Source organism: Salvia miltiorrhiza, chromosome 3, assembly GCF_028751815.1.
Source record: "Salvia miltiorrhiza cultivar Shanhuang (shh) chromosome 3, IMPLAD_Smil_shh, whole genome shotgun sequence".
In the NCBI taxonomy this organism is placed as follows: domain Eukaryota; kingdom Viridiplantae; phylum Streptophyta; class Magnoliopsida; order Lamiales; family Lamiaceae; genus Salvia; species Salvia miltiorrhiza.
Window position 1 is genome coordinate 61,199,501 of NC_080389.1, and position 21,490 is coordinate 61,220,990.

Below are 21,490 nucleotides of genomic sequence, written 5' to 3' on the forward strand. Positions count from 1 at the left end.
GAGTGAACTTGTGATTCAGTGTTCGAATCGTCACGAAAACCAATTTCACACAAAGAGTGTAGTTCTTGTAGTAACCAATTCCTCTATATCCCTATATACATATTGCAGTTTGTATTGTGTAGATTGAAATGGTGAAATGAGAAGAATACAAGAAACTTGACATGTATAAACAAACCACATGAGGGAATGTAAAGCCTGCTTAAAGGGAAACAAGAATCTCCCTAAAAGCGAAATAATGGAGTCTAGCAGCAGACATTAATCAATTTTTGTGGTTACTTTTTGACCACCTCTCTCTCTCTCTCTCTCTCTCTCTCTCTCTCTCTCTCTCTCTCTCATGCATGCAGCCCAATGAAGAGGTCAATGAAAAAGACGACAAAAGAATGTTATCTTAAAAGCTTGGGAATCCAATGTGAACTTGGATTTGTTAAGCACACCTTAAATCTCTTTTTTCATCTCATCCCAACTTTCATATAATATATATCAACTCAATTATTAAAGTATAAGCTTAAAACAGTTTTGTCACAATCAATCTTATCGGTTAGCCAAACATATTGGTAACATGGAATTATATATATACATATGAGATTCAAAAGAAAGTTGGTATAGGCATGGAAATGGACCTAATATTGGTAAATGTGTAATATATTTATAATTTGATATCATCATGATTTATATTAATTTTATCACCAATGATAATACACTAAAGTTCCATTATATCAAATACTACATATGGAACTCGTGGATTAAGCTTAGTTCAAGTGACAAAATTTATGTGCCAAAGACTCTCTCTCCGTAGTGAAAAGGTCATTAGTTGTATTATGTGGATATATAATATATGGTCTATTTTATATTAGTTTGGTTGTTTAATATTATTGAAATTATTTGAAATCCTTTATAATCTATTAATACTCTATCCGTCCATGATAAGTGTGGTATGGATGAGTGTGCACATTTTAAAGAAAATATTGGGAGAAGTATATAAAGTAGATAAAGGATTCCACCGAGTTGATTTATTAGGTAATAAATAAATAAATAGTTTGTGAGATATGTTTTTTTATAAATACTGTACTATGTGAATGAGATAAAATCTAAGGGTATGTGTCCTAAAATGAAAAGACCACACTTATTGTGGACGGACGAAAATGACAAAAAAATCACACTTATCGTGGATGGGGGGTGTATTTATAATTCGTGACATGATATGTATCTTATATCTAAATATATACTCCCTCCGTCCCATATATATAGGCTTGTTTTCCTTTTTTGAATGTCCCATTTATATAGGCTTATTTCCATAAAAAATAATGTTTTTTTACTCATTTACTATTATATTCCTATTTAATTCTTTAATTTACTCCAACTTTAATATATAATTAAATAATAAATATGGGCATACTAGGAAATTTACTTATATATTTTCATTTTCAATGATTTTTTTTAATTCTTGTGAAAATCTGAATCAGCCTATCCATATGGGACGAAGGGAGTATGTATTATTTATCTTTGACTTTTTCTTGGAAGGGTTTGAAAGTATATTAACTCCCAATGTTCAACTTACTACTAGTCTACTATTATGATAAATTGATAATTAAATGGGAACTCAAAAAAGTTGCTATTGTATATGAATTTATTTATTATAAATGCCGAACACCTAACTTCCTCGCTATTTACCACAACTTCCTCTAATTTATGGAATTAATTAAACTGATGGCCACACAGATATTAATTAGATCTCAAAACAGCAAGAAAAATACAAGGCAATAATTAATATCTCAAACAAACTACAATTACTACTAATAAAAGATTCAGCTCTACGTACCATGAATTGACCTAATGCTCCCTAAAGTTCAAAAAAGGAAAATAAAATATTAAAAAAGAAAAGGATAAAAATAGAAAATGACGAAATTCCAAAGTAGCTACTGACAAGGCCCAAAAAGAAACATTCATCCTCGTCTTTTGTGTTCAAATCTTGATTCTCTCTTCCATCAACTTCAATTCTTGAACCTGAAAAAATAAAATCAAATTTAAATTTAAAATTAAAACTGTAAATCCAAACAATGTAATAATTGAAAGATCAATTTTTTTGGGGGTGATGTTTTTCTCTACCCAAAAATGGAGAATCTGCTGCATCTTAGAACGAAGATTTGCTTCCGGTTTCTCTTGGTGCATTGCACCTGAAGCACTCCATCCTACTCGCGAAATTGTGCTCGTTGCAACCCGACCTGTGTTCATGTATCATTAATAACACGTGACATAATTAACAACTGCATGATATTAAAAAAATATAACATATGCTACCACTATTGCAAGATATTAAAAAATATCTTGTTAAAATATTACATGAGATTAAATGGTGTATACAATTTTTCTTTTTCTTTTTCTTTTTTAAAGAAAAAAATGGTGGGTATACTTATAAGTTATAACTATGCATGTGACGTGAACTTTTTTAGAGAGAGAGAGAGATCGGTACTGTTCTAACATGCAGATAACTGAAATACTCACTCCATCCAAAATAAGTGTCGTGTGGATAAGAAAATACGAGTTTTAAGAAAAGAAAAATATAAAGAGAAGTGTATAAAGTGAAAAAATTGACCCACCAAATTGATTTTTTTAGATAATTAATAAATAGTTTATGAGATGAATTTTTTTTTGTAAATATTATGTTGTGAATAAGGATAAAAATTTAATGGTATATGTCATAAAATAGAAAAATCACACTTATGAACAGAATGATAAAAAGACCCTACTTTTTTTTAACACAAGAATTCATGTTTAGTGTGCTTGTGTTAATTTAGTATTACATTGTTAAACGAAAGATCTCAAGTTTAAATTTATCATAACCCAATTTTAAAAATTATTTATTTAAAGATAAAAAGAATTAATCCATATTAATTACAACGTGTAAAATTCTTACCTAGTGCAAATCCAGTCACCGGATTTCCACCCCGAGCGGCCCCCGGCGCCGGCCCCGCCGCCTCCGCCGCCGAATCCGAAGGCACGGGCCCGGGACATCTCGGTGTCGAAGGCGGCGGGGCCGCCAGCGGCGTCGTCCTTGCCGGCGCCGCACTTGAAGCAGCTGGAGCGGCTGGCGAAGTTGTGGGCGCCGCAATTGGCGACGGAGCAGTACCAGTCGCCGGGCCTGACGTCCGGGCCCGTGAAGCCGAAGGCGGCGGCGGCGGCGGAGCCTCTGCCGCCGAAGCTGCCGTAGTCCGCCCTGTCTCCTGGCCGGGGGTCGCCGCAGCGCTGGCAGGAGTCCCTCCTCTGAAAGTTGAGGTGCTGGCATGACCTGCAGTTCCAGTCTCCTGGCCTGTTCATTTTCCCCCCTATTTATCACAAACATATATATATATACACATCAAATTATTAATTACTCATATTTTCCCACCTCATGCATATATTAAAGGGTGCTAAAATAAAAGAATTTTGAGAAAAAAAATATATAAAATTGGTTGGGGGTGCTGGCGCCCCCCCTAGACAGAACTATGCAATCTTGAGAAAGATAGAAATCTTACAATGAGATGAGAAATTTAGAGAGAGAAATGTGTGTGTGGTTGAGTAGGATGTGTGAGAAAAATGGTGGTGGTGGAGAAGGTTTATATACTTGGGGAATGGGCCTCGTTTTCCTTTGCAAATATTCTCGTCACATTAATTATTAAACTGTGGAACGGAATCACATAAAAGAAATAATTAAAATTAGAAACAGGAAAAATAAGAGAGAGGAGAGAGAGGGGGTAATAATTATGTATAATGAGAATAATATGGGATTCTGTTGTAAAGATGGTAAATATTTCGTGGAATTTGATAAAGCCTATCTGCGTATGCTTTTAAGGCTACTGGATTTTGGAGTTTCTCAAGTGCAACAAAAACGCCCTCCAACAAATTCTCTCCTTTGCTTTCCAGCAATGCCCCTTCTTTAAAATAAAATTAAATTTCGACTTAATTAATTTCTCTAATAATATTAATCAGGGTTCTATTTTACGTCATAATTTGAATATTCTCTTATGTATGTTTGTATCATATTACAAAAGAGAAATTATAAAACATGCACAGTTCCCGTTTGGAATTTATGTGGCTGGTCGGATGTCACTGAGTCATTTATATTTTATTGTTTTAAATGATTTGATACAAAACGACGTTATTTTTTACCATCTCATCTAGAAACGATATTTGTTCTGTGTCATATCGGTTGATTCAAATCGCGTTGAAGATCAGTTTATCCAACGTTGACTTATTTTTATTTTTATTTTAAAATGATCATATAGCATAAAATGATGTGATTTTGTGTCATGTCATTTACACGTCATTATTCTGGGGATCGAAAATTGGACATAAGATATTTTTTATAGAATTATTTTGTATTTTTGAAAACATTTCTTATAGAATTTGGGATATTTTTAACAAATCGAGTATAGTTCGAGGTTTAATATGGTATTTACCCTAAATTTTAATATATATAAAGATTGGATAAGCCTGAATATCTTGTTACATACAATGAAGACCGTTAGAGTATTCCAAGTGAGAAAAAATAGTTAGTATTTGTAATTGGCAGACAAATTGAATATTCTAAATCTTTTGCAATGACCCCATTTTATCTAATTCTTGTCTCTCTTTCAATAATATCCCCACCAGACCCACTCTCCAGCAAGTCACTATTTAAGTTAAAAAATATGATTCCTTTTTCTTTTAATTTCTTTTGAATATTCCTGATCTCGTACTTGAAGCTTGAGTTGTACTATGGTAAGTCAAATGTGTGCTACTACACACTCAACTTTAATCACTTTAATTTAGCCACTCACTAATTTTAGGACTAAATTTGTCATTTCATTACAAAGACATGAGGCCTGGTAACTTAAATTGCTTTATTGTTGGTCTCCTTCGCTTTATGTAATTACAATTTACAATCCATAATTAATATATGTATTTTTATAAAATATATTATATCCGGGGTATTGTTATATCAATCATGAAAATCAAGAAATGCTCAACTTAAATAAAACAAGAAGTGCATTGTAAATTTGTTACGCACATAAATATATATCCATGGCTTCAACCAGAATAAATTAAATATTTTATCTATTTTAATGTAGAAAAATAATTGAATATTTGGATGCAATGATAGAGTGCAGTGTGTCCACTCGTGTGTGTCAGATTTTAATAAAACTATCTGAAGCTGAAATCGAAGCCGTTGCATGGCTGGAACTCCCAAGGATGATGTTGTGTTGGCCAGCAAATTTTAGTAAAAAAATAATATTTCTTTTTTTAATCCATTAAGGATATGTATACTACTTCATATATTAATATGGAAAGATATAACGTTAGTATATAATTAAGTGGGAAACTTAATTGGGAGGTGTAGTTCAAAAATGAAAGAAAGTAAAAATGGTAGAGTTTCGATAAAGATAGTCGAAGCTGATGATGGAAGAGAGTTGAAGTAGTCTTCGAGGTCCAATTTGACCATCTTTTCTTTTATTATCTTTTCTTTTTCCCTCTCTATACACTGCCATGGCTTTTTTGCTGTCACATTTTCTTTTGCCCTAATGATCTTTAATTATTTATACTCAGTTTGAATCCTCTCTCTCTCTCTCTCTATATATATATATATGTGTGTGTGTGCAGTGAAGAACTACTAATTAAGTTGTTATATAGTGTATAGAATATATATATATATATATATATCGTATATATATATATATCGTATATATATGCATATTATATGTGTTTGATGATATCATAATATGCATCTATAAATTAATATATGTAGGTGGGAAATGAGAGGAAGCATATATGCCAAACTTGAAGAAAGAAGAAATGTTAATAATGAAAATGGAAAGAAAAGAAAACCCTAATTAAGATATGCATGAGTATATCACCCACCATTTTCTTGGGGAGTGTTAAAGAGAGCTGTTGCAAACTGTGAAAAAGCAAAAAGAAAGGAAAGGGGGGACTGATTCGATTCCTCTCTTTGGGAGATGCTTCTTAATTTTCATGCACCACCATCACCATATATATACAAATTAATTTAATTTAATTAAATAATACTATACCTTAGTTAGCGTAAACTTGCTACCTTTCTACTTTTACTAATTAACCCATAAGCTGACTGTACATTTTTTCCAAAGCGTAATCTATCATTTGCATCCAAGTATCGATCCACTTGTAATTTAAAGATGGCCAAAGCAATTTGTGGGGTGAAAATGAAACAAAATTAATTTAGTTTTGAGTTGGAGAGGGATATCAATTATCAAATAATTTAGTTTAGGTTATATACATTGCACTCCAATTTTAGATTTAACGTTATTCGTATTATATTAATATTAATATAGAATAAAATGCTAATTAATAAAGCAAAGTGTAAATTATTGTTTTCTTCACTCGTCCCAAAAGTAGAACCTATTGTGCAATCTTTGTGGCTAACTTGTAACGTAGAGAAGATGGGAAATCTAGCTAGCTAGTAGCTACTAATCATTAGATTGACTTGTAAGTATGTTTGCATTTATATTATTGCCCAACCAAATTTTTAGATGGTGCAGATCGATATTAATTTGCATAATATGAATACATTCCGAAATTAAAATAATTAATTTTGATGAAAATTATAAAATACTCCCTCCGTCCCATATATATAAGCTTGTTTTCCTTTTTTGGATGTCCCATTTATATAGGTCTATTTCTATAAAAAGTAGTATTTTTTTATTCATTTACTATTGTATCCCTATTTAATTCTTTAATTTACTATAATTTTAATATATCATTGAATAATAAATACGGGCATATTATATATTTTCATTTTCAATTATTTTTCTTAATCTTTGTGAAAATCTCAATCAGCCTATGTATATGGGACGGAGGGAGTATACATCTTCGAACTAATTAAGCTCTCTCAAAAAAAATGTGCAGTGTTCCGATTTGGTTATTGGATCTGACTGCAAAGTAATTAAATGAAAAAAAAAATTGTGGTGAAATTAATGTGCGCATATGATATATATGAAGTTGGAATTTTGAACTTGATTCAACATTATATCTTTTTAATCTAACAAAAAAGAACATAATGTCTTTTTTTTTTATAAATTAATAGTTAGATTTAAATAAAATATTTCTGAAAAAAAAGATCGTCTAATGATGAACTTGAACCTAATATTTAAGCGTCAAGCATTAACCACTCTATCACTAAATCAATACACTAATTAAAAAAAGAAAAGAAAAAACTTTAAATGTAAGTTGACGATAACCCAATATGTGGATATACATAATGCACCACAAATGCCAAATGGGACTTGAGACTTCAATATTACGCAATCTTTAGTGAGTACATGTGCATCATTATAATTTTTTGGGTATTTTGCACCTTATTCCAAATAATTTATTTTAATAAAGAAACAATAAAGTTCTAATAATTGAATATTTATCAAAATTAAAAAATAAATAAATGGACAAATAAAGTGCTAGTTGGTTTTTTGAACCACTCCGGATTCCGAAACTTCAATTCAATTTAAACACTTTATAATTTGAAATAGCACATCCTAGAGCTGATGTATCCTAATCCAAGATGGTAAGTCTAATTACAATTTTCTTAATTTATTTTTATAATCCCATATATATATGGTTAGTTGAATAATTGTGGATATATGTCCCCTTCCATTTTTTTCTGGCATTTGACCTTTAATTGGCCAAGAAATTTCATAGAAGCTTACATGGTTTGATACCTTCAAATTTTCAAAAAGAATAGTTCCCTTCACTTGAATTCCATCTAAGACACATCTACATCTACATCTACACTTAAAAAAAAAAAAAAAAAAAGCAGCAATTCTATAAGAATATACAATTAAAAAATTCTGTGCTAAAGTGGTAACATGAAATCTATACAGTTAGCTCAAAAATGCAGGCTGTTTAGGCAGAGGAAGAGCAGCTACATCGTTGGACGCCATGGCCACAAAATCCGGCATGGCCGGGCGATCTGCAGCTCGTTCCTGCACGCACAACAGCCCTAGCCGGACGTACTTTGCTGCTTCGCACGAGCCAGCCTGCAGCGTGGCGTCTAAGAACTCAATGCTCCTCCCTTCTTTCCACAGCTTCCATGCCTAGACAACGAAGCTCGTGTTAACCAAAACATGATAAATGAGACGAGCCAATGAGTCGAGTATCGAAGCTCACATAGCCGAGCAGATTCAGAGACAGATCAGCCTCGAAGAAGGAGACGTTCCTCTTCCCACTGATGATCTCCAGCACTATAATCCCAAAGCTAAACACATCCGATTTCTCAGAGAAATTCCCCTCCATCGCGTATTCAGGAGACATGTAACCACTAAACACACAAAAAAATGAAAAAAATCATGCTTAATGCTCGAGAAAAACGCAACTCATCAGACATAGAAAACAAGATCTTTCTTACTATGTGCCAGCGATCTTCGTTGTTCTTGCACGAGCTTCGTTCTCGCCATAGATCCTCGCCATCCCAAAATCGGAGATCTTGGGCCTCATGTCGCCATCCAGGAGGATGTTGCTCGCCTTGAGGTCCCGGTGTATGATCCTCAGCCTCGAGTACTTGTGCAGATACAGGATCCCCTGCGCGATTCCTTCAATGATTCCAACCCGCGTCTTCCAATCCAGTAATGCCTGCTTCGAGTCATCTGCAGCAGCAGGGGAGACTTGTTCAGCTATTCATGCGTTACAAGCAGCTTATTCAACACTGTATGCTGACTTATCCGTTATTCTGATTTTCACTATAACCCTACCAAAGATGAAGGAATCCAAGCTTCTGTTGATGAGGTATTCGTATACTAATATGTATTCTTCCTCCCCTTGAATGCAGCAGCCTAGGAGCTTCACAAGATTCCTGTGCTGAAGCATGGAGATCACTGCTGCTTCGTTCCTGAACTCCTTGGCGCCTTGAACGGACCGCTTTGAGAGCCTCTTCACCGCGATTTCTTGCCCGCCCGGGAGCTTCCCCTGAGCAACAACGAGACACGGATCAATTTGTGTTTGGAGAATCCAACAGAGATGGTGAAACCTCACCTTGTAGACCGGTCCGAAACCGCCCTCGCCGAGCTTGTTCTCTGCGTTGAAACCGTCCGTTGCATTCTCGATCGTGCCGATGCCAAACCATGTCAGCTTGTGCTCTTCTCCAATGAACTCGACATCGTTGGTTTTCCATATGTCGATTGTAGTTGCAGATTTAGCATCTCTGAGTTGGTTAGCTGACAATATCCATGAAAATAATTCAAGAAATCACAATTTGCTTGTTCTGTTTCTGAGATGAAGAGAAGGGGAGATGAATGAAACCTGCAAAGATGCGTTTATGTCGTCGCTTGAAGCACCAGAAGACTACAGCTGCTAGAATCACTGGAGTTATTGAGCTTATTAGGATGATTATTGCCAGCTTCCTCATCTTTTCACCTAACAAAATAAATAAATAAATCAAGTGTAGCATAACAAGAACATACAAATAATCAAAGCCATTTGCAAATATTTAAATGCAAGACTTTTCATTGTATTTGATTCTACACATGTAAGTAAAATTCTGCATCCAAATATATAAATTTTCAATCTTTCTGATTTTTCACAGGATTGTCAGTTGTCCTAAATTAATACTAAGGTGTACGTTTGAAATATCTACATGGATTAAATAATCGGATCACAACGACATTAATTCGCAACTACAACTAGCCACGATGACATTAATTCGTCGAAAATTTACCATGCTTCCGCCTTGCTGCGACGCGCCGAACATAAAAAACACCATTTCCATCCCCTCCGCGGCCGCGAAGATCACTCCAACTCCCGTAGTAAAGCCGGCAGCCGGAATCCCCGAAGGCGAAGGCGACGCAAGAGCAGTTGGTGCGGCAAGTGAGCTCGCAGTCGTCAAAGTCATCAATGATCGGAACGTTCAAATCCGACGCCGAAGACGGCGGCACGGATCCATTCACCGCCGCAAACGCATCCCCGTACACCCCGCATCTCTGCGCCGCCGCCTCCGTGGCCACCAAACATACGCTCGCGCTCGCCTCGCACAGGTCGTGCCGCACGAGGGAGAGCCTCCCCTCCCGCAGAGCGTACTCGTCGAGCTGCCCCGCCGACGCGATCACCAGCCACGACATGTCGTAGCCGGCGGCGGCGTCGAAAGCGACGTACTTGTCGTCGGGAGTGGACGCGTAGCTGAGGTTGAAGCTGGAAAACGAATTCTTGAAAACGAATTTGAACAATCCGTCGCTCCCAATCCAGCCGAAGTCCACGTGGCTGACGTCCCTGTTCCAGACAGCGACTCGGCTGGCATCCTCGTACGCGGTCCCCACCGTGAAATCGCCACGGGAGGGGTTCTGCGGGCCCAGCCACGACAGCAGAATCTGCCGTCGTGGCTGAGGCGTCTGGAGGCGGAACCAGCCGAGTCGCATGCCGGGAAGCAGAGTATCCGTCGGGAAATCGAAACTCTGCCAGATAATCTCACCGCCGCCGCCGCCGTTCTCCTGTCTGAGAACGAGGTTGCCGGAATCGAGAAGCGTGGCGGTGGTGTTGGAGGTCGTGGCGAGCTTGCCGTAGTTGACGAGCATCGGCGCCTGCCGCCTGTCCGTGGCGATGAGGTTGCCGTCGTCCCTGATCATGAAAGCCGCGTAGAGATGCTCGAGCGGGTTGTCGCGATTCGCCACCCACACGGGCTTCTTCTTCGCGAGATTCTTGAACCAGATTCCCACGAACACGTGCCCGGAAACGGCATCTCGGAAGAATCCCAGCTCGAAAACGCCGGCGGCGGAGACCAGAGTGTCGTTCTCCCTCAGCACTGTGTTGGGCCTCATTGTGTCCTCTGCGTTGCATAGCCAAATAGAAGAGAGCAAGAAAAGCAAGCACGCAGCATGTCTCATTTGACCAAGAACGATCGTGAAAATCATTAAAGATGAAATAAGAATTTGATCTTGCTGTAAAAGATTATGTTTTCTCAAGAAACGCAGATGAGATAGGTGTGAGCGCACTCTTATTAGACGAAGGGTTAAATAATGGAGTTAATATATAAAACTATCCACTTTCATATTGTAAAGATAAAAATTGTCCACTAAAATAAAAATAATAAAAACTGTCCACTTTTTGATTGAAAAGACAAAAATACCCTCCTTTAAATATATGTACTCTCTCTCTCCACTCTCTTTCTCTCTCTTCTCCTCACGATACACTCCCTTCCCCCTTCTCCCTCTCTCTCTCTCTCTCCCTCCCTCCCTTCGACGAGCTCAGATCGCCGGCGAAGCGCCGCCGCCTCGGCCTCGTCGCCTCCGCCATCTCCTGCTTCACCCCCCGCCAATCTCCCTTCCTCCGCTACCTGCTGCTTCACCCCGCCGCCACACTCTCCGATGCCGACCTTCGCGCCACTGCCTACGAGATCTTCATCCGTGAAAACCTCTCCTCCGCCTAATCTGGAAATCGCCATTGCTGCTCTCGAGATTTCTCGAAGAGGCCGCCGCCTGTGAGTGTGTTCACCTCTCCTTTGTCCGTCGATCTTCCTCCCTCAATTTGTCCCTCTCAAGTCAGATGAAGGTATGGGGTAAGAAAGCCCTAATTTTTCCCCAAATCTGGAATGGTTACTGCCGAGGTTCTCCGGCCGTCTTCTTCCCCGTCAGCATCTCCCGTTGTTGTTCTTGATATTCCGGCGCCTGGAGTAAAGAAAGCCCTAACTCTTCTCATGCCGATTCAATTCGGCCGTCGCCGCCGCGGTTCTGAAAACTCAGGCGATGTTACCGCCCCAAGGCCGACGCTGCTGCGCCTGAAAACGCCGCCGCTGCCGCGCTTCCGCTCCGGTGGAGTTATCGAGTTCGAGTCACGCCGTTGCTGTTGTTCTCGGACTTCGCCGAGGCAGCAGGAGCTTGCCGTTGTTATTGCCGTTGCGGCTGGACTGAACAGGGCAGTCAGCCTCTCCTCTTCTAGAAGCTAAGTCTTAATCTTACCTGCTGTGAATTCTTGGTTGCGCAGTAGGCTTAAGCAAGATAGGATCTTTTGTAGTTTTGATGTTGCTGCGATTTTCTGAGTTCATATACTATTAATCAAGACATAGGCAACGTTCCCTCTATCGGATCCTACTGTGGAATACAACGAAGTGTAGACTGCTTCTTTTCTCTACTTAAGGATTATGCTAAGCCTGCTCGAGTTCTTATGGCTCTTGGAGTCTTGGTTCTAAGTATAGTGGCAATATACTAATGCACAAATCATACTATTTCTGCAAAATGCTATAAACCATATATAACAAGTGTGTGGTTTGCTATGTCCATTTGCACAATACTCAACTCTATACTCTCTGAATTTCTAATTCATTGAAGCATGATCTGTTGGGGTGTGAAGTATGTATGTGAAGATAGTGAAGTGCGATAGTATAATACCTTAAATGTCTTGTTGATTGGCAGGATTAGGGATTTCTCGAGGTTGAAGGCGTCGAATTGGGCAAGGTTTGATTGGGAATTAATGAGGAGATTCTCGATGCATAGCGGCAGCGGTGCCGCTTAGAGGCGGCGCGTTTTCCCAGGCAAAAAAAAACCTAGTTACATATCTGAATAATTTTGGGGATTTTTATCTTAATTCCTTGAAAAAAACTTTAGATTTGAGACGTTTGTGAATGATTTTCATTCTAAGATCTGTTGAGATTGTTGATTTGGAGATTGAATGATGAGATTGTTAATTCGAAGGAATTGTTGTATTTTGATTGTAGATTGAATAGATTCGGATAATATTTTGTTGTATTTTGATTATTGATTTAGAGAAATTGATGTATTTTGATGGTAGATTGAGTTGTTGTATTTTGGTGTTGTACATCAATTTTTTTAATGTTCTTAAATTCACAACCAAATTTATGAATTCACAATTTAATGTTCTTGAATTCACGACCGCATTTATGAATTCACAACTAGATTTAAGAATTCACAACCAGGTTGATGAATTCACAACTTAATGTTCTTGAATTCACAACTAGCTCGATGAATTCACAACTTAATATTCTTGAATTTACAACCAAATCTATAAATTCACAATCAAAATAAATTACAGTTTTAATTGTGAATTCAAACTTTAAAAACTCAAATTCACAACTACTTGAATTCACAACCAAAATAAATTCTAGTTGTGAATTAAATTCATGTTGTGAATTCGACTAATTGTAAATTCACAACCAACATAAATCTGGTTGTGAATTAAATTTTGGTTGTGAATTTGTTTGTTGTGAATTCACAACCAAAAAATTCTAGTTGTGAATTAAATTTTGGTTGTGAATTCGACTGATTGTGAATTAAATTTTGGCTGTGAATTCACAAACAAAAAATTCTGGTTGTGAATTCTCAATTCACAACCAGTGTGAATTCACAACCAAAAAATTTTGGTTGTGAATTCACACTGGTTGTGAATTGCGGGATTTTTTAAAGGGGTGATGTAAAGTGGACATTTTTTTAATTTTTAATGTGAAGGGTATTTTGGTAACAGTGGACATTTTTTAAGTTTTTTATTTTAGTGGACATTTTTTATCTTTACAATATGAAAGTGGCCATTTTAAAAATCCACTCTAAATAATGTTTGGATTAATTGCTTATAAATATATATATTAACTATACTTCAATCTTGATTTTTAATCAAATCTATTTTTATCAAAAAATACAGTAGTATATTTTTTTTTAGAATTTGACGTGAGACTAAAATTCTCTCTAATAACTTGATTGTTTAAAGTATGACGGGAAATCCGAAGGTGTCATTGTAAATATTTTGATATTATCTTTCTAATGATACTTATATAGTTATATTGTTGAGTTTTGATCACCGAAAATGGTCGAAAAATAGTACTACGAAAGTTGGTGTCATGAAACTATATATATATATATATATATATATATATATATATATATTTTCAACACTTACAGTGACCAAAACCCAACAATATAAATATCATTAAAAAAAGAACGTCAAGAGGCATCGAACTCCAGACAATCAAGTTATTGCCAGGGAACTTTTACGCTCAGGTCAAATTTCAAATTCATGTAATTTTTGATCAAAAAAATTATTTGGTTAAAAATCAAAATTTGGGTATAATTCGTGTATTTATAGGCAATAAACCCATTATGTTTTTCGTGTCCCCTTGTTTCACCGTTGTTCATAAAAATATCTTCAACTTTCAGTATTTTTTGAAAAATACTACTCCCTTAATAAAACGATATCTTCTTACCTAAGAATCCGATAATATGATAGTGAGCACAAATATGATTACCCTTAAATAAAAGAGATCTAGAGATGCTTCAAAGTCAATAAGCAATGTCAAACCCAATTTTATCACTTCAACCATACATTCTCCTTTAACCCAGAAAACAACAACAGTTTATTATTCAGAAAGAGAAGACGAGGAGAAAAATAAATTAAGGAGACTTGATTATCTAATTATTCCACAGGGTTTGATGTTTCTGCAAGATAATGATATTAATTCTAGCTTAATGTATTATCATATGCTTGAAACGTTCAAATGTTTGACTACTTAAACAACGTGGGGATTTCAAGTTTAGTAAAGAATGGAGTTGTTGTTTGATTTTCTATGATATTTTTTCATCAATCAGCTGAAGCATTTTGTCAACACACGCGCATAAGTCAGCATCACTATATATTATCTAATCGGATTAAAATTCAATTTATCATAATTGTCCATAAGTCCATTTGATGTCACATTTCTAATTTTAGTATTTATTTTTTTAAATATTTTTTTTCAATTTCAATATTATATGCTTTAGTTTAATTTTATGAATATTAACTAAAATTTATTACATTTAATTAGAATATATAATTATTTTTATCATTTTTTTTTACTTTTATTAACTAGTATAATAGGTTGATAAATTCATAGTTATGGTATACAATTTTTTAAATCTTAATTTTTTGAAATAAAAATTAAGTATTAGTATTATAATAAATAGGAGTATAAAAATAGGACATAATAACACACATAAAATTATGGAACACTGAATCTCATCACATATTTAAACCATCCAGAAATCAAGTTTAAATGCAGAGGTTCAATCAAATATTTATTAAAATAAGATTGAAGGTTTTAAAATAGGGTTAATGTACATGAGGTGGTCACCTATACACTTGGGTGTACCATACACCCGAGTTGTACCCGACCCGAATCCTGATCCAATTGGATTATCTTGATCTATTTTTTCTTGAGATGACACTAACACTAACGATCTTGGAATAACACTAACACTATTTTGTTTTACAAATGACAATATTTCGAAAATAACATTAATACTATTTTGTTTTACAAATGACACTATTTCGAAAAATGACACTAACACTACATGTAAATGACAGTAACACTTGACATTCGGGTATGATAGTCCAATTGGTTATATACGGGTCAGGATTCGGGTCGGGGTGTACAGGAGATTTTGTGAATGTACATATGCACCCCTGAAGTAGAGGCGATAGAGCGTATATCCCTCATTCTCGACCTTAGATCAAATAACCTAGGCCTTTAACGACCGTTAAGCATCCGTTTACTTTTATTTTTTTCCCGCCGCCCAACGAACCCTCCCCCCACCGGTTGTCCCTTCCTGTTTCGACCACCGCACACCACAATTCCGATCACCACCGTGCTGCCTCTCAATCTGCACGGTCTTCTTCTGTACGATTAACGGTCGTTAGAGGCCTAAGTTTAATTGCAATATTTTTTGAAATTATGAGGGATATTTTATATTTGATCCAAGGTCGAAGCCTCTATTCGAGATGTGCATATGCACTTTAACCCTTTAAAATATAGACCTCCATTCATTTAAATAGAGATATTTGGGCTAGACGTTTTGTTGGGCTGATTTTATACAGAAGCTCAGTCTACTAAATGGGCCTAACCCAGCTGGCGCTTGAGCCCTAATAGTGAGATACGGCATTTCCCGCCGAAGTCACGCTAAATTTAAAACCGCTCTACATCAATATCTTTTATTTAATTAATATTCATCTCACTACGCAAAAATGCAATAAATCTATTTATTTTTTGGTGTTGAAATGAAAAGGAAAACATGGTGATAATATCATCATATATCACATGCTTATTTGACTCCAGAGTTCCCAAAGATGGAAATTGAGTAGAGAGAGGCAGGAAATGCGAAGGCTGCATTTATCTTTGTTTGGAATTAGGGTTTCAGGAGAATAGGCTTTGCCTAGATATTCCAAACCTGCCTCCACCACAATTGGAACTAATACTACTCAAGTACATCGACTTTCTCTTCAGATTTATCCTTGAATTCAATGTGGATCTACCTTGAATTTTACTAGTTACTTCTGCATATTTTCCTGGCTTAATTTTATGTGACTGTCAATTGAACTAATGTTGAAATGATGGTGTTGGTTTGATTTTGAGAAAAAGGTATCAGAAGCTAGTAAATATGTGTTATTGGTAAAATTGAGACATGTTCTTGTCATTTTTGGGGGATCTTATTCTTGAATTGGACCATTATATGTGTTTTTCATTTAAGCAAATGATTTGGTTTTTAGAGATGGGGCTTATAAAGATCCTGTTCTCCAATCTGGAATGAGATGATATTGGTATCTGTTTAGATGATGTTTGAGCTAGTGGGTTTTGGATTTCATGTTGATAAAATGAAATGCCATCTTTATGTGAAGTAAAAAATGCTGGAATTAGGAATAAGGTGCTCTAACCTATATCAGAATTCAGAAATGACATTTTTTTCTGTTTGTTTGTTACTTGATCAGGACTTTTATTGTAAACATGGACTCAAGTTATCCAAAAATTTCATTTGAAAGAATTGATCAAGCATCAGATGCTGCTGTAATTGGGGAAATCAAAGAGGTACATGAGGACGACGGATGGATTGTTGTTGGTGCAGAAGAAACTGATGCACGACGAAGAGACAGCGTACCTAGCAATCATTGTCCAGCGGTTGAATCTGACTTTCACGAATGCCGGCCTTCGAGAAATCAGAACCAGGATTCGATGACTGAGGTCCACGATAATCCAGCAGATTCTCCCATTTTTTTGTGATGTTAAAAGTTCATGTTTATGTAGTTTGTTCATCGTTTAATAAGTTGCAATTGCAGAATGTAGAAGCTGAGGAAACCTGTCCCTTGAATCAAGCCTCTCATTTCCTCTTAGGACCAGTGCAAATTGAGAAACAGAATAAAAACTCGCTTGATGCTACTGCAGCAGTGTCATCTGAACCAATTTTGAAGGAAGCTCAAAATAATCCTGAGGTTTGCATTATGCAGCTATATGAAAAATGAATAAACTGATTTATCAGTTGCTGTGACTACTTTGAAGATGCTGTAGAATATCCGAACCCAAATATAGCAAGTTTGGTTATTTTAAGTATTTTCACTTTGAAGAATCTAATCTTGTGTGCGATCATTCTTTACTCTCTTGAATGTGAGTTGGGAAAAATCTAAGTGAAGCATATCAAGTGTTTTCAACTGCTATATTAAGCAGTCATGTACAAACTGCTTCAAATGCTATCGTTCATCACCAGTAGCTTTCATAATTTATCTGTTAAATGCTATTGTGTGTTAGATCTCAAATATTTCTTATCTGCATAACTGACTTAAATTTATCTCCTAACTTGTCTGGTTTTATGTTCCATCCCAGTCGCACCCACATAATAGAAATTGTATGTCTTCAATCAACTCTCTTCCATTAACCGTCTTTGACAATATAAGTTCAATGCATGTTCTCTATATCTAGTTTATGCTTGAGTAGTTGTTTATGTAATCTTGCTCCTTATGAACACTAAACATTGCTTGTTCTAGTCTTGTAACTATTGTACAAAAGAAAGAAAATATGTCAAATGCATATGAATTTGTTTGATATAAATTTGTATCTGATTAGTGTGGGAAATTTCTCTTAGATATTTATGAAATTGAACAGGATTTTCAACACCATGGGATACATAGACGCAGTCTCCAACTTGAAGATAATCCATATACAGTAATAAGTCGGCCAACCCAAAGTCCTTCGAACAGTGGAGCCCCCAAATCACCTTTGAAATTACCATGCACTCCCATCAAGGGGAAAGAGACCGAGAAAATCCAGCCTCCGTATCCTCAAAGTAGGAACAATACTGTAAATATTCCCAAGCCTTCCGGTATTGGTTTGCACCTGAATAGTATCATCAATGTTTTGCAAGCTGGGTCTGGTGCTATAGTACATACAAAATCAGCTCAGAGTTTTAACTTCAGCATACGAGGAATGAAGTCTACTCCCACAATCAACTCTCATCTCTCTGATACATCAAAAAGTTCAACAGGATTCTCTCCGCCGGAGAATGTTTCAGCATGCACTGATGATAGGGGGCCTAAAATCCATGACTCAGCGGCAGTTAATTCTATTACATCTTCAGCTACAGTCATCATCAAATCTTCAAACAATCTAGTAGATGACCAATCAGCTCAAGGTAACAAGAGCGTGTGCACCGATATCAAAACTGATGGCATTTTGGACGAATTCAAGTCGAACCCCAAAAAGAAAAGGCAAGCTTACTTTTTATCAGGCCCTATTAGTTTATATCTTATGTTTTGTTGGGACCAATCTGTTTCAATTTTCCAGGAAGAGATTTTCCGACTCCAGTAATGGTGATGGTGATGGTTGCAAACGGTGCCATTGTAGGAAGAGTAAATGCCTAAAGTTGTAAGTCCATCACTGCTCCGTGTATAGTTATTTGCAGCCACCGGTTTACCCATTGGTAATTTGATTTCTGCAGGTACTGTGATTGCTTTGCAGCTGGGTTGTACTGTGCTGGATCTTGTGCTTGCCAAGGGTGCTATAACAGACCAGAATACGAGGACAAAGTTCTTGAGTCACGGCAACAAATTGAATCACGGAATCCTCTTGCATTTGCCCCAAAAATTGTGAAACACATCATCGAGCCATCTGCAAGCAGTTCTGGGGTATTAATCCAATATAGTTTGTGACTGATATACATGTAAAATAATATTTGAAATATAGAATTTTTCACAGGAAGATGAAACCCTCTTCACACCATCTTCTGCAAGGCATAAGAGGGGGTGCAATTGCAAGAAGTCCATGTGTCTCAAGAAGTACTGTGAGTGCTATCATGTATGTGATTGTGTGTTCATGCATTAGACACGAGACCCATTTTTCTTTTCTTTTCTGTCTCTCGGTCTCTATTTTCCTTTGGCATAACTCTATTTCCTCAGTTTATTCTTATTGAATGAGTTTGTTTATTGTGGAGAAGGCAAATGTTGGTTGCTCAGTTGGATGCAGATGTGAAGGATGTAAAAATGTCTTCGGACGTAAAGGAGGTATGACTTGGACTATATAACTATGTCCTAGTGAGCCTAAGCGATCATATCCATGTCTTGAACCTAATTAAGTATAAAATCTTCCCCTCATTTTTTATTTCCTGGTCCACCATGTGTAATGTCTCACATGGGGTAGGTAATGAATGCTTGAGGAGTTTATATACGGTATAATGGACTTAACTAGTAACTTGGGTTAACCATTTTGGCAATACAAGGATGGATGCTAAGTAGTTGCTGGCAGAGTCTGTTGTACAACTGTATCGCCACGGTCTCCCGCCGCCCGAGTCCCCGGGACATTACACCATATGTTAAGATGGTCAATAATTGTGTACCACTTGTTTATGAAACACACACTTGATGCACACTCGTCAACATGCATACTTTATTCAGTAGAACGTTTGTCAAGGTGGCTCCATTAACTTTTTTTCTTAATTTTCTTTTACTTTTTGATGGGAGTGCCATTTCACCAATTTCAACCAATACCTCACATGGAACCTCACAGGAGATTGAATAAAATCTCACTTCTGGCCATCCCCTTTTTTCAGAAGTGTTATATATTTAATATTTTTCAATTTTTATTGCCTGGTCCACCATATTAGATATTTACTAGTTGTGTATCACTCATTTATGATTATATTATTGCAATTCTACACAACACTCTCCAAATGTTATCATCGTTGTAATAAGAGTGGTTGATTTATAATTATTTAAGACTTTATGGTGTGTATTTTTTAGTACATGTGGACTGAAGTTTTCTTTAATTGAAACCATCAGACAACTGTATGATTGGCATGAATAATTAGTAAATTTTTGTATCAGTGTAATCAAGTGATCAAATTCTTGCATTTCAATTGCCTGAAAAGTTGAAATGTGCTCATTCGCTTGATCTGAACTGAGATGCTCGTTATTTCTCTAGAATATAGCTTGGAGAAGGATGCCTTGAGCAAAGAAGGCACTTCTGCAACAACAGCGGGCTCAAATGGTGGTTTATGTCATTCCGAGTTGACTCCTCGAACACCAGCAGTACAGTTCAAGTAAGTATGATTTCTCCAAGTAGGAGACCCCTTATATAATGCAACTCTAGTTGCCTCGTTTAATATTTGCACTTGCACAGCCACAGAAAGGATGTTCGAGAAGGATGTCTGCGTCCCAGGAGGTGTTTCCAGTCACCTGAATCAGGTGTCACCTCTGCAACGCCAAATGCCATGACCCCGTTGTCTCCTATAAACTCAGACAATAATGCCATGATTTCAGAAGGTGCTCTGGAAGATCTGGATTTAGTATCTTCCCAGGAGGAATTGTATTTTGGTAATGTAGAAACTCCGGGTGAATTCTCAACAGTTCGTCACCAAATTGGCAAGACGGGGAATCCTCCTGGAGCCAATCAGTATTCTTCAGCAGGTTTCCTTAGTTTGCTTTGTTCACCAGGCACCCCCATGGCTCAGTCTGGAGCAAGTAGACCTCTGAAGGTAGTTGACCTTGATGGTGAGCTATGCAACAACACCATGCAAGATGATACTCCGGATATATTGAGGGACAGTCCGGCACCCCCCAATGCTGTGAAATCGAGCTCCCCAAATAAGAAACGTGTTTCCCCTCCTCATGCCTCACGACATGAACTTGGTTTGTGCTCTCTGAATGGCCTGAGAACCGGGCGCAAGTTTATCCTGAAAGCCGTACCCTCAATTCCACCTCTCACCCCATGCGCGGGTTCCAAAAGAGGCCTACCTCAAGAGAGAAACAGCCCTCAAGATGGTTCCAGCCATAAGTAATCAAAACTGAGTAAGGCAAAAGGTAACATATTGAAGTTGCAGTTATCAAGATAAAGTCTAAAGAAAGCCATCAGAAGAGCTGTGAAACATTCATTCCATTGAAACAAGGTGAGCTTAATCAATTTTCTTCATCTGATGATGCAACTCTTTAAACACCGTGGATAGAGACGAGCCGGGCGCCCAAGTTCTGTCCAAGATTCATTTTAATGAAGGAATTTGAACTACATTGTTGGATTGTTTGAGATATCTTTCCATAATTTATCTTGGAAATTTAGACCTTTACTTAACTAATAAAGGCCCCTAGTTGGGAACAATTGATGCAATTATGATTCAAAGATCTGTTTATCTTCGTCATTTTATGTTCAAATTCTTACTTGACATCACAAGCTTGCTTTAAGTAGAGCATATAATGAAATTAGCTCAATCACTAATGTTAAGCACAGTGGCAA

At 36.8% G+C, this 21,490-nt stretch overlaps 3 protein-coding genes across 10 annotated transcripts; 1 reads left to right on the forward strand and 2 right to left on the reverse strand.

Moving 5' to 3' along the window:
* Positions 1-1,749: 1,749 nt before the first annotated feature.
* On the reverse strand, positions 1,750-3,656 carry LOC131015152 (uncharacterized). Its single transcript, XM_057943415.1, has 4 exons — positions 3,513-3,656; positions 2,915-3,323; positions 2,107-2,222; positions 1,750-2,004 (listed from the first exon to the last, which is right to left on the reverse strand). The coding sequence occupies exons 2-3, from the start codon at positions 3,313-3,315 to the stop codon at positions 2,132-2,134; spliced, it is 492 nt and encodes a 163-aa protein (XP_057799398.1). The 5' UTR covers positions 3,316-3,323; positions 3,513-3,656; the 3' UTR covers positions 1,750-2,004; positions 2,107-2,131.
* A 4,019-nt stretch (positions 3,657-7,675) lies between these two features.
* Positions 7,676-10,974, reverse strand: LOC131015153 (G-type lectin S-receptor-like serine/threonine-protein kinase SRK). Its single transcript, XM_057943416.1, has 7 exons — positions 9,695-10,974; positions 9,280-9,393; positions 9,013-9,194; positions 8,733-8,946; positions 8,390-8,627; positions 8,152-8,302; positions 7,676-8,078 (listed from the first exon to the last, which is right to left on the reverse strand). The coding sequence occupies exons 1-7, from the start codon at positions 10,878-10,880 to the stop codon at positions 7,866-7,868; spliced, it is 2,298 nt and encodes a 765-aa protein (XP_057799399.1). The 5' UTR covers positions 10,881-10,974; the 3' UTR covers positions 7,676-7,865.
* Positions 10,975-15,943: 4,969 nt separating this feature from the next.
* Positions 15,944-21,364, forward strand: LOC131015155 (protein tesmin/TSO1-like CXC 2). Of its 8 annotated transcripts, none has more exons than XM_057943419.1 (10): positions 15,944-16,092; positions 16,711-16,960; positions 17,056-17,208; positions 17,876-18,477; positions 18,554-18,634; positions 18,708-18,894; positions 18,953-19,063; positions 19,203-19,269; positions 20,186-20,303; positions 20,384-21,364. In XM_057943419.1, the coding sequence occupies exons 2-10, from the start codon at positions 16,727-16,729 to the stop codon at positions 21,039-21,041; spliced, it is 2,211 nt and encodes a 736-aa protein (XP_057799402.1). In that variant the 5' UTR covers positions 15,944-16,092; positions 16,711-16,726; the 3' UTR covers positions 21,042-21,364. The 8 variants fall into 8 exon arrangements, with proteins under 8 accessions (XP_057799402.1, XP_057799407.1, XP_057799401.1 ...); XM_057943424.1 differs by having other exon boundaries at positions 18,965-19,063; XM_057943418.1 differs by having other exon boundaries at positions 15,952-16,207.
* The last annotated feature ends 126 nt before the right edge of the window (positions 21,365-21,490 follow it).